Below are 16,196 nucleotides of genomic sequence, written 5' to 3' on the forward strand. Positions count from 1 at the left end.
CAGCAGTTAACCTCCAGAATACAAAATGTAAATTACCATTTTAAATGGCACCTCTCAGGATGGTGCACTATTGTCTTCCAATCTTAATTAGGATTTATACATTCAACTGCAACTCTGTGGATTTTTATTGCCTAATAAGATTAGAAGTTACAGAGAATAGAGGGCTGTAACTTTGCATTTCTATTTGCAGTGAACACCCTGAGGAATGCCCAAGCACAAGTAAAAGATTCAATTGTTTTACCTCTTCATTAGAGAGCTGGGTAAGGGTTTCTTCAGGGGCCAGAGAACATGAAGCCTTTGTTTCATCATCTGAATCTTTTTGCTTCTCTTCCTTTCTCTTGCTAAGCCTTTGCTGATCATCTTCTTCCTAAAAATCAGTGGTCAACAGAGCATACACAGAAAATGGGATTCAATTTCACCATAATAGTCATGACATCAGCTTTCATGATAAACTAAGCTACAAAGAAGACACTGAAAAGGATTATTTTTGTTAAAACCCAGTGGTTTTCACATAAATATTCATTTAGTTAATAAATACAGTGTTCATTTCACAAGGCATCCAAACTGACTGAAGTGAGAACTTGGCAAGTTTGGTGGTTGATTCATGTTCTAGAATGATTTTATTCAAAAAGCATATTACCTAGTTTAAAATTCTAATTATAAAGATTAGCAAGTAACAAAACTAGCTGTTACACTGGCTGTTGTATAGACCATAAATATATAACATACCTACCCCTAAAAAACCCATTAACAGCCTTTACACAAGCATGAACATTTAAAACAAGTGATATAAGAAGTGCCTTGATCATTAAATGATGGAATATAAGGAATCAAGAAAAAACCATAATAGATCACTAAATCATAAATATGTACAATCACTTGTGTAAGTTAATTTAAAATGAAAGTTTTAATTTTTGCCTGGGATATATACTGGAAGGCCGAAAAAACCTAGAAAGAAGTGAAACTTGCTGACATCCTTAACCCAGACATTTTGCATCACAGATGACTATTTCTTCCTCCAAGAGTAATTTCTGGGTATTTTTACATTTTCATTTAACTACAGGCAACATTAGAGCTCCTATATACACCACTATTAAAATACTTGTCCAAATGGGGTCTGTTCTAACTGCCAGCTGTCACTAAAGGGGATTTCAGTTCAAACTGCCAGTTCTCATTTTTGGAGCTATTACCACACTTACACCCAACATGTGATTTCCATGCCTGTTACACCACAGTAAACCTACAGTATTTAAAAAAAAAAAAAAATAAAAGCAAGAAGAGGAAAGCAGCAGGTAACCTGATCCTTTTTTTTCAGCTCTTCCACCTGCCGGAGCTGCTCTGAGGTGAGCACAATCTCCATCCTCTGCATGTCCCTCATCAGCAGCCTCTGGGACTCCAGGAACTGGTCATTGGCTTTCTGCCACGTGTGTTTCAGCTGGTTGTGCTGCTGCCTCTCTTGCTCTAGCAGATGGCAAACTATGCAAGCAGAGAAAAAATTCTTCTGAACCACAAGTGTTTAAATATCTTTTCCAAAGAGAAGCATTTTCAGGAATAAAAGTAATTATTGGTCTAATTAAGAACAGTCAGGCTTTGTTCAACAACTATTTAGGTTAATAATGTCTTATTTCAAACACCATTTTCTTAATTTCCAAACTTTGCTTGTGATTAGGGATATATTACTGATAGTTCAAGATTTCCCAGGGAGAAGACTAAAGCCTCAACTTCATTCATGAATTCTAACAGTTTTGGGGTTTTTTTAGTGCTAGGTTCAGAAAATTTCTTCTACATCCCTATTTGCTTCAGCAGCAAATAGGGATGTAGAAGATTTCCACTCCTCTGCAGACCCTGGGCTGTGGTGCCCTACAGGGACATTTCCACACTCAGCACTGCCACACCTCAGGGAGCCAGGTCTATACATTATGGAAATAGTGCTCATAATTATGCACAAGTACACATACACATAAAATCATTTCAGCAAGAATGCAGTTTGCAATGCTTTAAAAACTTAGCAGATATTCAACAACAAGCCTTGAGGGAATGAATGACTCTGCTGGTTTTCTGACATAAGGGAATTCCACATTCAATTCTTCTACAAACATTTTATGGCCTTTCAGATTTAAAAGTCCTGCTTCCATCTCCCAATTTCTTTTCATCAAGTTCAAGTAAGAAATGATAAAAGAATTCCCAGCTCCACTGGGTTTTGCATCCTCAGTGGAAGAGAGTCAAAGGACTATTGTTAGGTGGGTACCTTCATGCAGCTCCTTCCTCAGCTTCTCTGCATCTTCTTGCAGGACTGATTTTTGTGTGTTGAGAACAGCCACGTACATCTCCAAGTCTGTCCTACATGACTTCTCAGCTTCTAAATAATGGTTCAGTTCTTTAACCTGAATAAAAAGTAACCAGCTCAGTGGGGGAACACTTTCAGACATTTCCTTCTTGCTAAAAGTTATAGTGCTGCCTGTTCAGGTAATGTACAGGTACTGAAGGACCAGTTTATTTGCAGAAATCCCAAATATTCAACTACCAGTCTGTAAGCAGGGCTTGTATTTATTTACTTGTGAATGAGTAACTCATTAAAATTCTAAGTCAAACCTATCAGTGTATCACAGTTATAGCAGCTGGATCACAACAGCAGCACTGAGCACAGATGGTGAAAAGGGAAATGTCTCAGGAAAGCAGAAAGTGAAGTAATCAGTGGTGATAGCCAGGATCTAAATAACTGATAAATGATGACAAGCCAAGAGCTCCTTAGTTCAAAACAGAGTAATCATAGTAGTCAGAAAAAAATTAAAGAGGCAAGCTTGAAGTAAGCCTAAGAAGAGAGAAAACTTGGGGACAGACAACAAAAGAAACTTTCCAACTCATGAACGACTGTTGCAAAAACAAAGGAAAATCTATCAACAAAAAGCAACTATATCAAGAAATACTGAAGAAACATTTTGGATTTTTTTCTTCTTGTGTGTTTTTTGTTTTATTTTTTTTTTTAATATCAGAGCTAACAAAGAACTGAAATGAGTGTTCTGCAGAATCTCCAGTCAGAACCTTATAAGACAGAGTTACATAAAACATCTGTCAGACATGATGCTTGGAGAAATGGATTCCATCTTGGAACAAGGAACAAATTGAAAGATTTCTTTATGGCACTATTCAGTTTTACAGTTTGCTGAGTCAGAAATCACAGGAGGTTTTATCTTAGAGAAAACCAAAGCCTTCAGGCAATTCCTAACTGGCTGCAGAGAGCTGCTGTTCATATGGGACACACTGACGCCAAGGCAGGGCTCAGGACAGCCTTGGGCTGTGCCTGCCACTGATGGTGGGGACAGCTTTCCTGCCCTAGGACACCAAACCTTCCATCTGCTGCCCTTTAAGCCTTTCAAATGGGAAAGTCTGACTTCGTGGCTCCAAGTGTGCCAATAACCCAGAGGCCAGGTGGCTGAGAGAAGAGCAAAGCAGATATTTTTCTAGAGCTTTTTCTATTATTAGTAGACCTGGAGCTGTGCAATTTTTTCTAAACCCAGATCACACACACATAGTGCAACTCTCAAAACAAAAAGATGCAAACATGATATTTGAGCTCCAAGAGACAAGAAGGGCACGAAGAGTTTCCCAAGACACCTTTTCCTCTCTTATAAAATTTGACTTGTCTGCATCAAGCTAGCATGCTGCAAGATATAAATCAGGATCCAGTTAGAGCTCCACCTCACCTCTGATGCTGCTTTTATTTTTTCTTCAGCTTCTGCCAGTTTCTCCTTTAGGGCTGCAATCTCTTTCTCCATGGGCATCACAACCGAGCGCAGCTTCTCGGCATCTTCCTGAGCCTGAAGTTCAGACAATAAATTGTAATGCATCATCAGAATTTTCACAACAGTTCCCATTACTGGAGACAGTCTTAGAAAATCTCTACATCAACAAAAAAAGCTGACTAAACTTCCACTTTCAGTGCTCATCTTACTGCTATTTATTTAGTTCAGCAGCCATCTCTGTGACAATGGGATGATATTACTCCATTCATAGAAGGCAACTAAATTTTAAATCTATGTATGGGTTAAACCACAAGTATCTGTTTAAAAAGAGAATGTTAGCAAATCTATCCCTCTTGATGCCTGGGAGAAAATGTATGGATCAAGCATTTAAAACAATGTGCACTTTTCCTTTATTGAAGGCCTTACTGTCCCACAACCTGCTGCCACATAGCACCTATGAAAAAACCCAAAAGAAGTGCATGATGAGGTACTGATCATGCAGATCATGCAGTTACTTACTCAAAAAGTTAAAAGCAAATGGAGCTGCACAGTAATGCCTAGTGTAGCTCAGTTTCTTTTAGAAGATCATTTTTCAACTTTACATTACTACTGATGAAGCATCAGGTTTTGGTGTTACTGTACTGAATATTTCAAACTATATATAGACAATTTATGCCATGATTTCTTTCAAAAAGTAGCTCTGAGAAGATCAAAGAGCAGCAGAATTAGAGGATTATTTCAAGGAAAGGGGGAAAAAAAGGGAAGACCAGGCAAAAATAGCAAGAATTAGGATGAGAAATAGCATTCAGGGCTCAAAACCAGAACTGCACATTAACGTGTGGCCCTGACATCCCCATTTCTTAAATGCTCTGCCTTTCCTTCAGGGATGCACTGCAGACTTTCCAAGTGAAAGGAGCAGCTCCCACAGCCTCTCCAGGAGCCAGCAAAACACTCAAATACTTGCTGCAGTGAAACTCTCCAAGGCACAGAGAATTCCAGCATTCTAATTTGGGCTGGCTTTGTGCAAGAGGCTCAGAAAACTCAGCTGTTCTCTGTCTTCTACTGGAAGAACTCAGCAGGGGAGAGAGGGCAAGGAACTGTGCCCCAAAGCTGGAGTTTCCAAAGATGGCACCTTTCATAACCTCATCAAGCAAAGACAGACAGTAAATGATAATAGTAAGTGATAACACTCATGTCTGGTTTTGAAACTAGACCAGAATGCAGGTTTTAGAGGTTACTCATTTGACTTTCAATTTCTGGTGAGCTTATTGACAACTGTACTCTGAGCAAAACTTTCAGGAAGAAAAACAGAAAATATTTTTAATCACTGAAGTTTTCTAACTTAAAATTAATAGACAAAATAAAATATTGTTGCAATACCTGTCAATTATATAAGCACTGCAATTTTTAAGCTTTACAGAAAATTGTGAAGACAACGCTAAATTAAATGTCTTTACATTTAATTTATTTCTGCTACATTTGTCACTGCTGAAGTACCAATAAAAGCTGTGAGGAAAGCAAGGGATGTCACTTGGCAGTGAATTCAATACCAGGGACATGTGACTGTCATACACACCCAGACTCTGGTGCTTGCAGCCAGCAACTCAACAGTCACATTTTTCAAACAAATGGGAGCAGGAGTTCCACTTCAGGCATTGCTGTATATTTCATTTATCATATCAGTTCTATTCATTTCATAGAATGAATTGAACATTCTTTTCTAATTATTCAGGATAACTGCAGCAATATTTCACTGCCAGCCTGGTTTCACATGGCTCACCACAGAATACAGAGCAACAAATGTGCCTGTGTAGGAACCAAGCAGTTCAGAGAAACAGTCAGAAAGTTCTCTGAAAGCAAAACCAGGCTGTGAACAACTGGAAAGACAAAACTGTATCACATTTCACATACAGAAAAATTACTCCAGCTTTTACAGCATGGTAAACAGAGCTGAAGTTTGACACTGTGGTTGCAACATATTGTAAGGATCCCTATTAAAGGTCAGTGTGATCTTGAGCTAAACACTCCAACAGCCTCACTCTGCTATCAAAAGCAGTGCTGGGCCCTGGGTCTGCTCTGGACATAAAGCAGAATTACTGAGACTCCAAAATCGAGGTTAAAGCTCCACTCAACCTTTTAATAAAATGAGAATATCTGTTGTTTTGAAAAATGCCACTTAAAGATACTGTCACATGTGGCAAGAGGTGCCACAGCACCATATTTCCTGTGCTAAGAGGTGTTATTCAGACTCTTCCAGAGGTGTGATCCTTAAAACGTTTATTTCCTTTTAACTTTTTATTAAACTTAACTTGGCTGTCAACTGCCACAGTCTTACACACTTACACACGATCAGCTCATCTTTACTCATTCCTTAACCAAAACCAAGCACCCAAACCACTTCTGCCCCAGCCAAAGCTGCTTCCCCCAGCACAGGGGCTGCAGAACACACTGAGGGACCTGCAGACCACAGCAGGAAAATGACTCCATGGAGACATAATGCTAAAAATGAGTGCAAGTCATTTTCAGAGGAACAAACATCTGACTGGAGAAATCCCAGGTAACATCATACCTGAGCTTGTTCCTTAAAAATGAGACAAGTGGAAAACACACAGATACAATTTGAAGATTTTTCTTTAAAGCAGGACTAAACCATTTAAAACTCCTCTAAATTTATCCCACTGTTCTTCACCATTACCAACAAAAATAGCTTACTGTATATCATATTTTATGGCCAACTCTGTCACAGAAATCTGATTACTCTTCCTTTCCAATTTCCCCTCTCCTGACTAATAAGCACAATTCCTAAGAGGAGCTTTGTACTTTGCTGCTCTCTCTGTACACAAAATACCTGCTCTGCAGACTTCTGCTACTCAGAGTTTGACACAACTGTGCTAAGAAGAATATTTATATTCATCACGGCTCCAAGAGCAAAACAGATCCTTTCCTGAACAGAAAATGAGGTCTGACTTTAAAAAAAAACAACAACAAAAAACCCAAGTCAAATTTTGCCAGTGGCCAAAGTTTGGGCACAACTCATCCCCATGTCCAGAGTCAGTTCAGGCATTCCCCAGTAGGGAAGTACAAGATGCTGTGCTAGATTGCTTTTAGCTGCTGTGAAAACAAAAAAAACCCCAGACCTATCTGGTACTACAACTCAACAGGAAAACAGATTTTTATCAATCACTGCGAAATTTTCTGAAAGATTAATCACTAGATGAGAATGATAATCATTAGGTCAAGGTATCCACCTTCTTTGAGTTGGGAAGTGAGATTAAGAAGACAAAGTTGCAAGGTTTTCTTAGAAATCATTGGTTTATGATACAAAATCACAGAACAGACAAATTTTCTACAGAAATTAGCAATTTGCAACCTGAAATGTATTTACATGGAGAAGCAAAACAGCTGCTTCCAGACAAGAGCATGTGTTCCACCAGACAAGCTCTTTCTGACAAAAGAACACATAAAGATGGAGTATAAGCATTGCTGGCTGCAAATGCCATTTTGCATGAGGAATTGATCACAAGTCTTCAAATAACACATCCCAAGTGATAAAGAAAGTTCCTCTTTTCACACTGGCTGCTGACACATGAATATTCATTATTTTGCTGCCCAAGCAAACCTTTTTATGGGCTTGGGATTTGCTTGTTTGTTTTTAGGTAAAATTGAATGTCCTCTTCCTAATTTTGATCTAATTCTTAGTCTCCTTGAGGAAAAACCTCACAGGTTTAATAATAACAAAGAAGATTAAAACCTCATGCAAAGCAGTTTAAGCAATTATTTCAAGCTGCACTCTGAAAACCAGATTTCCCCCTCCCCCTCCTATTACATAAGGTACATGTTCCTCTGCTTTACAGGCCTAGAAAGCTTTCCAAACTCCTATTACCAGAGATTAATAAACTGATTACCTTTTCTTTTAGGGATATTTAATTCCCTTTTAAAGAACTATAGTTGAAAATGCTGTTTATCTGCTAAGCTGAACTTCTCTGCTAAAGCCACTGAGTTTAGGTGAGCTGTGCTGTCATGTCAGCAGCTTGCAATTTCAACTTACACAATCAGTAATTTCAGATTAAAAATATGAATCAGTTGAAAGAGATTGTTCTCTGGAAGTGCTTATTGGCAGGTAGTTGGGAGTGCAATGCCAGGGCTTTTACACAGTGAACTCTGCATCTTCTGGGTTGCTGCTACAAGACTCATCTGATGCAGTTTTGAACCTCCAATCAGCTTCAACTAAAGTCTTTTTGTCCTTAAGACTAAAACCTTTTCTTAAAAACAGTAAATGTCTTACAATTGCAGTGGGATTAGAACAGGCTTTACCCTGACTTTTACCTTTGAAATCAGGGCTCCATGAAGAGCAGTCCCACAGCAACAATGCAACCTACAACCAGCAATAGTCAGGAACCTCTTCCTAAGTCTCAGAAAAAGAATTCCATTTTGCAACACTAACACTGATTGCTTGCTACAACACAGTAAAAATAGCTAAAATGTTTCTCAGGTGGAATGTTTGTGGTACTCCATACTGCATTTCTTCTGCAGACAGCAAGCAGGAGCAGGGACAGGCAGTGATGTGGCAGATTACCAGGTGTTAACCTACTTTATTGAATTTCAGTCACTACTTTAAATTTGTGTTAGAACACCTTGAAGACTAAGGTAAGCCTGCTGAGATGAGAAATTCATGAAAATGCAAGTTATTATAATAAGATACACAAAGTTTTTTATAAGGCACTGATCTATTATGACAGGTTCAATTTCCTTCCTGTCTGAAACACATTAAATTTTCAACCTCAACAAAAAATAAAAAGAAAATTCAAACTCAAGGGAAGGCACTTCAATCTACTTCATCTATGAACTTTTCTTAGTGTCAGATCTTTGAATAACTACAACAATATCTGTCCATACTCCAGAGCAATTATTTTTCATCACCTAGAGCCTGTTGTTTTGTGACAGCAAGGTTCTGTACTTCATAGGGAGGCAGCAGAACTGTGATGCACAAACATGGCTTACTTTAGAGAAAGAGGAAAGACAGCTTAGATATTCTGAGATTTTAATGGGCACTTTAAGTTTTTAAGAGCTGGAAAAAGAAGCAAAAGTAAAGAAGAGTAAAGAAAACTTTATAAAACTGCAGCCAACCCAGAAAAATCTAAAGGTGGTTTTACTTGAGCTCATTTGACATCATGACAAGTGCCTTGACAAGGCTGCCTGTTTTTACAAGCTGAAGGCTAAACTTTACCATCTTCTCAGGTGCAATTCTCTCACTGAATACACATAATTAGGAACAAAGTTTTTAAGGCTTTAAATGGATTAGGTCATGATGACTTCCATGAACAAAGGCTGGCAGCACCACGCTGTGTGAACTGCTGAGGAATTACAGCAGCCATAGCAATGAACCCATGCCTGACCCCAGGGGCCTATCCTCAAACAGAAACTGAGGAGCTCCTTTCCAATGTACCTTTTTCATTTCATTTTCCAGGTTTTCCTCCTCCTGGCCCTCTGACAGTCTCCTCCTGAGCTCTGCTATTTCCCGCTCCATGTTCTCGCGGTACTGGTTCCACTGAGCTCGCTCCTGCTCCATCCTGTGGTGATACTGCAGCTCATAGTCACGGACAGTCTCTAGAAAACAGCATTTTCAAAACTTCTTTTCAATGTAAGTTAAAGAACAGGGCTTTAGAAAGTCCATCTCCAACCACTCAATTATTTACTATAATTAATCAAAACTAGGACAAGTCTTCCTTCCCTCAGACTCCTGCCCCAAAACCCAAATACATAAGTAAAAGAACTGAAACTAAATTTTAATTAGTACTATCAACAGAGCAGAGAGAAACAACCCCAAAAACTGTGCAATTCCTAATTTCAAGGTAATGTACATGACTAATATCCTGTTTAGCAGCACACAAGTACATCATTGAAACAAATTACTAGAGCCAAAACGCAAAGAAATTCAAACTTCTCACATAGTTTCCATTTCCCAGGATTCACACCACCCATCTCAGCTCAGGAGCTGCCTGTTTACACAGGGACAACAGCTGGCACAGCTGAGCCTTCATCTAGGCTCATGTATCTGTGTAGATCATAAATAAACAGACATTTGTGTACTCAATATACATGAAGGTTCGTCTGTTCTGGGTGAAAAGCACAATGAGGTGATGGAAAAACTGCCCACAGCTGACAGGTTTTAGGCTCAGGATAGTGTGATCCTGTCTGTGAACCTTTAAGAAAACACATTTGTGGCAATAGTCTGTTCCCAGTTCATATCCTTGTGTTCATTTCCTTTGTCTCAGAAATGTCAACAGCTGTGCAATGTGCAAATATAACAAGGAATAGATGAGAACTATTAAAATAAAACCGCCCAGGACTGAGAGCAGCATGTGCAGTCAACACCGTGGGGGAAGGTCCATGTGAGTACTGGAGGGACACTTGACTGTGTGAGAGCAGAACTGTGTTCACACAGAAGGAAAAAAGAGAATCATGCTGGAAGCTTAAAGCTGTTTGCAGACTTGTCAAATTACAGGCATCATACTTATCTTTGTGGAAGGATGAAGTATCACATTCATAGTCCCACAAAAAAGCTTTGCATATACATGAGGTTCCCATGGCCATGAATTCTAAATTCTGTCCTCAAGCTGACAATAAAAAACCCATCAAGCTCCTTTTCACAACCCTGAGAACTACACTTCATCCAGCCCTTCTGCAGCTTTCCCAAGCCATAACAATTACCCATACTCTGAGGAAGAGCAGGCACAAATCCTTGTAAAATCAGGGTGGCTGATCTCAGCACAGCTTGCCTGGTTGTTACCTTTCATGATGGCCTGGAGGGAAGCCACTTCTTCTTGCCACTGCCTCTTGACCTCATCGATGGCCTCCTGCTTGGTGGTCTCTGACACTGTGGCTATGGCCTTGATGTTCTCCATCTCAGCGTGGGCCTCCATCAGCTGCGTGCGCAGCTGGCCCAGGTCATCCTGGGCTGCCTGCAGCACTGCATTCTGCCTTTTCAGGTCCTCTGAAAGGAGCATTGCACACATTTAGCTGCATTCATGAGTTCAACCTCAAGTGTAGCCCCTGTTGCTATGGCAAAGAGCAGAAGGGAGCACTGGTATTAAAACATCTACCTGTAATGACTGAACAAATGTTGGCAGGTCTCTTCAGGGAATGCTTTTTCTTGACTTTGCTTGCCCTTGCCTTTTATTAAAGCATCTTATGGATGCAGACACAAAGCAGACACTAGATATAACTAGGATCAATATACTGTGATTTTCATCAGTTCTTATTATTTAACTCATTCTGGTAACGAATCTGCAAAAAGCATGAACAGACTGGAAAACAGTTTTCTTCCCATTTCTGGGACCAACTTGGTTCTCAGTTTGGATGGAACACTTCCTATTTCTTGAACAGAAACGCTCTGTGACCATTTTGGAGAAAAGAAAAATACACAGCCTAATTTGCTCCTTACCAAAGACTTTGGTAGAACTGAGCTTCTACAAAGAAAAGGGATACATTCAATGGAACAGACACAACTTTTCTAATTGTTGAAAATATAAACAGAAATTAAACTAACTTCATATTATTCTCCTGAGTTCTCAGTTAATCTGAAATAGACAGCTCTGGAAGACATATATTGTATAATTAATTCCAAAAGCACTAACATAAAATATGTGTTTTATGCCCACATAGCCTGCTTCAATTGCAATCCCTTTTAGCAGAAACATCTGGCCAGCACACAACCAACACCAAGCTATATCCATGTATTTCCCTCAAGCTGAATCAATCCTGGTGCTCTCATCCTGATAGAGAATATAGAACACAGAGCTAATCAAATACTTAAAAGGACATTAATCCTTGAGTAAAAAACCCAAGACTTTGTGGTATTAATATTCTTAGTTTTCAAATGACAGTATTAAAGATGGGTCCCAACAGCCCCAGTGAATGTTTAGGAGAGAGTCTTAGAGACAGGGAAGGGGAAAAGCTTTGGGGGGGGGTAAAAAAAAGAAAAGTAATTGCTTGTATATTCTCCTCTGGTGTCCTTTCACTTCAGTAGCTGTGAAAGTTGGGGTGTTTCTTCTTCCCCTATCACAATTTATTTTGTATTTTTGACTGTACCAAAATGGGAGAATTATTGCTGATCTCATAAGTAGTGTCTTGTATCTTAAACTTCCTTTCATCCAGCCTTAGAAACACAAGTAAATAGGCTTGCTGTATGATCCAATCTTCATTATGCCTGTTGTATTTCTGCTCTCATAAGCTTATACAGCAGCTGCAGTCCTAATGCATTATGTTTTGGCTCTGCTTTCATATGTTAAAGACAGGAAAATCATCAGAATTAGATAAATCAATCTGGCTCTCAGAACAGCTATCTCTACTCTCTGATCCTTCATCAGATATTTGAGCTCATATGATTTGAATTTTCCTATAAATTGTGTTATTGAACTAGATGCCCTTGGCTGGTATTAAAACTTTTATAAGGTTTGCCTGCTTACAGCCTACCTCAGATGGAAATTTAAGACTAATAAATGCTACATAAAAAAAAATGCCACAGAATAGAAACAGCACAGCATCCAGGCTATGTCTTCCCATTTAGCAGACCAGCTCCTGCTCAGAGAGCACACCCTGAAATCAGGAAATCAGTATTAAAACTCACTAGTGGTATTTCTGCATGGACATCAAGTTGCTTTTGCTCTTTTCCATGAGGCAAATCTTTAAATTTAATTCCAAAGTTCATTCTAGAATGCTCAATAGTCACCTATTGAATCTCTTACATTCTTATTATAACTGTCTAAAAGACTATGCTTCATACAGGGATTATTTGAAGATGAAGTTCAATAAATTTTAGAATAATTCAGAGAACTAAGAACTTACCTTCCTTAGCCAGGTATAACTCCTTAAATTTTGCTCTCTTTTGATTAAATTCTTGCTCAAGTTGCTGCTTTGTGCGCAGAAATTCTGCATTGACCTTTTCCAATTCTGCTACCCGTTGTAGAAGAGCATCTAAAAATAAAGCAGAAGATAACGTACGTCACTAACAGTTACCCAGACATCCCATTCTGCAAGGCTGAGGTTTGGGCCTTACTCTTTTTAAAATGCCTTTATTCATTAGCTCTGCCCCATGATAATGAGGAAAACTAGCCAGTCCTGTAAGGAACAAAGGAAGGTAGGCTTTCTTTAGACTGTAACACCAAATTCTAATTAAACATCTCTAGGGAAGTAGAGGGAATGTGGCAGGGAGTTCTGCAGAAAACAAATCTTCCAAAGAAAGCCACAATTTGATATATACAATGAAGGAAGAAATAGAAATAATTCTGGTGATGGTTTTTTTCCCCTGGGAAGTGTGTGAGGGCTGGGCAATAAAGCACCAAGTGCTCAGGCTGAGGTCCAAGAAATCAAAGTGACAGCAGCTCAGCTAACAGCTATGAGAGGGCACAGCACAGGAAGAAACCCTGTGAGCTAAAAATCAAGTGCTATCATCAATCCAGTTCTGCATGTTAACCAAAAGATGAACCAAATTACATCTGGAGAAGTTTGCCACAGGATGACCATAACATACAGAGAATTAATTGATTTTAAGATCAAACTCTCCTCATTTCCAGCTGGTAAAAATCCCCAAGAGGGCACATACATCACTCTGTTTTCCATAATTTACCACATCAGCCCTTCATCAGGTGGTACAATGAAAGAAGGAAGAGTAGGAAGTCTACAAAGATGGTTATAACATGCTTATTATTGAAAAAAAACCCCATATGATACTATTTTATGATGCTATAAAGACCCCCTACAACCACCAACCTATGTACATGTGCAATATCAACTTCTTTGCACCTCAAGTTCTGCTCTAGGTGGCAGTTTCAACTTGCACACCTCAGAATTCAAACATGAAATAGAAAGAAAAGACTGATGAATCAGAACAAAACACATCTCCCTGCTGCAATGCACTGGGGAAAAAAAATGTTCTTCTCTATGAGTCTCTGTGTGTTCTGCAAAAGCATTTTGTGGGCATGTTCCAACTCTGCTGTGCAAAGTGAATCATTTCAGTTACAGCCTCTATATAGCACAGACTAGATACACAAAATATTGATCCATCAGAGGTGTTTGTGTACCCCATCCAACACTTCCCACCACGTTCAAGTAGTGAAAACACTCCAAAGGCTACACAACTTCAGCATCAAACATTTATGCTCACAAACAGCTGGAGTCAGCTCTACAGCTTGCAGTGGTAAAACACTGGCTGGGCAATGCCACTGAGATGGGGTCAATTATTTTTGGTACCAGATGACGTAGAGTAAGAGCAGACACAAACAAAAGGAGCTTCTAAGAGCACAGGTATGTTTTACTGATTGCTGGTTATAAGAGCTTATGGTGTTACAAAATACAGCACCTAATCTCTTCAGCTCTGTACTGAATAGAAGAGAAATGCAGATATAGGACTGATGAAATTTAATTAAAAAAAAATCCTAATTTTGAGGTTTTTTATCACTTTAAATACAAACATATAGGTTTTTCTGGCCAGCAGAGAGGAGGGTTAGTTCCTTATGTGATAGATCCTTATGTGGATAGTTCAAAGACAACTGCACAGGAGTGTTCTCCAGAAAATGAAAGGAATCTGCAGCAAAGACACTGAGAGCAAAGCTTTAAGTGAGTTCAGAGAGTGTCTGGATCAAAACCAGGGATGAAACAGCACACACAGAACGAGGTCTGGGTAGGAAAAACGCTTCCCAAGGTTAAAGGGTTGCCTTTGATCTCTTGCTGAAGTCTTGCAAAGGGAAAGGGTTTGCTTGTGTTTCCACTCCCCACAGTCCTGTGCAGAGCCTGCAGCCACTGGGGCACCTCCAGCTCCACACCCCACCAAGAGCTGGGCTGGCCCCAAGGAGCTGGGCTTGAGCTCAGCTTCAGCTCCTCAAGGGAAACTCCTGCAGGCACTAGAGCCTCAGGGAGCTGTGTGCCAGGGCCAGCAGGCAGCTCTGCATCCACAGGTACCACCCTGCAGCCTCACACACACATCCCAACTGAACAAGGAGGAATGTGGACATCATTCACCATGCACAAACTCTTTTGAAGACCACACAAATAAACAGTTTCATTCTACAGTTAGTAATCCTGAAAGTTAAATCAACTGTAGACTCAACTCTCCTGCCCTCAAAGATGACTCGAGCATTCCCTGTTTACTAAATTCCCTTTCCATCTTCCTTCAGCAGAGAGACAGCAGCAGCTGTGCTGCTGCTCCCATCAGAAAGTGCAAAGCAACCAAGCTGTACTTCTTCTGAAGGTGTGAGTTGCTTCTGCTGAGGTTGGAAGGGCAAGAGGACACCCCAAGAGCAGAATGTTCAAGTGCTTTCAGCTGGGGAACAGACTCATCCTTTTGAAATCTTCCTGCCCAAACAGAAAGAGGGAGGGCAGAGTCACCAAGAAGGAAATGAAATTTAAATATTTACATTTTTTACAATATTCCCCCCTCTCTGCAGCCTGGCAGTTATGTCTAAAATGTAATAAATAAATAACTAAATACTCAACCCCCTCCACAAGTGAGCTTTGGCAGCTGTCAGGGCCAGATGCAGGCATTCAAAATAACAAGCAGTTTAAGATCTCAACTGCAGGTCATCCATCACTGCAACTGTGCAGTAACATTGTTCTTTCGATTCTATACTAAGTTTAAAGTGGTTTTACCACCTGTGTTACATATACAGCTCAGGACAGACCTCAGCCCATCCCCACTGCAGTGAGCCAAGGCACAAACTTGAGGACAACAGGCTTTATAGGTCAGCATCAACCCCCTCAAATGCACCTGCATTAGAAGTAAAAGTGAAATAAAGTTTATTTCCTGAGACACCCTCTCAACTACCACCTTTCTGCTAAGTGATTAAGTGTACAAAGAAATTATTTTCTTCTTCAGAGGTACAATTTGTACAAAAGCCATACAGACACTTCCCAAAACACAAGTGCTATCCCAAGCCCAGTCTGCCAGGCACAGGCACCCTCGGGCTCCATGGCACAGATTAAAGTCCACCTGGACATGCACTGGAGTCAATGGCACCAAATGGGCTCATCCATACATTTCCAATTTGTCATTTATCACTTAATTTTCACTTTGAATTTAGGTCCAACTCACCCCAGGCTTATAGCAGAGCTGAAAAAGAAAACTGAAGTTGCTATCAACTTAAAGGCAGCCCCAAAGCAAGCCATCCATTTGCAGGCAGGGCAGGGATCAATGTTTAACCAGGGATGGGGCAGAGCAAACACAGCTGAGATGGGCAGCGCTGCTGGAGCCCTGCCCGCTGCAACCGGAGCTGGGGACACACAGCAGGCACAGAACGCTCTGCATCTCCTCACAGAAGACACAGTTCCCTATTTAGGGCCCTAAGTCATCAAGAAATAAACAAAAAGCCTAAAGAAACCCCCCAAAATCCTATCGATTTCTTGACTTTGGGAATAGCACTGAGAAAACTTTAAAATTGTTGGCCAGAAGGATTTCTT

General features: G+C 40.0%; 1 protein-coding gene across 1 annotated transcript in view; it reads right to left on the reverse strand.

Annotated features, from left to right (window-relative positions):
- The window catches only part of RABEP1 (rabaptin, RAB GTPase binding effector protein 1), a 49,037-nt gene that overhangs the window by 18,045 nt on the left and 14,796 nt on the right, over nt 1-16,196 (reverse strand). The window contains exons 2-8 of the mRNA XM_058037505.1: nt 12,591-12,719; nt 10,534-10,737; nt 9,190-9,350; nt 3,705-3,818; nt 2,249-2,384; nt 1,298-1,476; nt 242-367 (exon numbers count right to left, since the gene is read on the reverse strand). Coding sequence (XP_057893488.1) covers nt 242-367; nt 1,298-1,476; nt 2,249-2,384; nt 3,705-3,818; nt 9,190-9,350; nt 10,534-10,737; nt 12,591-12,719 — 1,049 coding nt within the window. The remainder of the gene's footprint in view (nt 1-241; nt 368-1,297; nt 1,477-2,248; nt 2,385-3,704; nt 3,819-9,189; nt 9,351-10,533; nt 10,738-12,590; nt 12,720-16,196) is intronic.

This window comes from Melospiza georgiana, chromosome 19 (assembly GCF_028018845.1).
Source record: "Melospiza georgiana isolate bMelGeo1 chromosome 19, bMelGeo1.pri, whole genome shotgun sequence".
Lineage (NCBI taxonomy): Eukaryota > Metazoa > Chordata > Aves > Passeriformes > Passerellidae > Melospiza > Melospiza georgiana.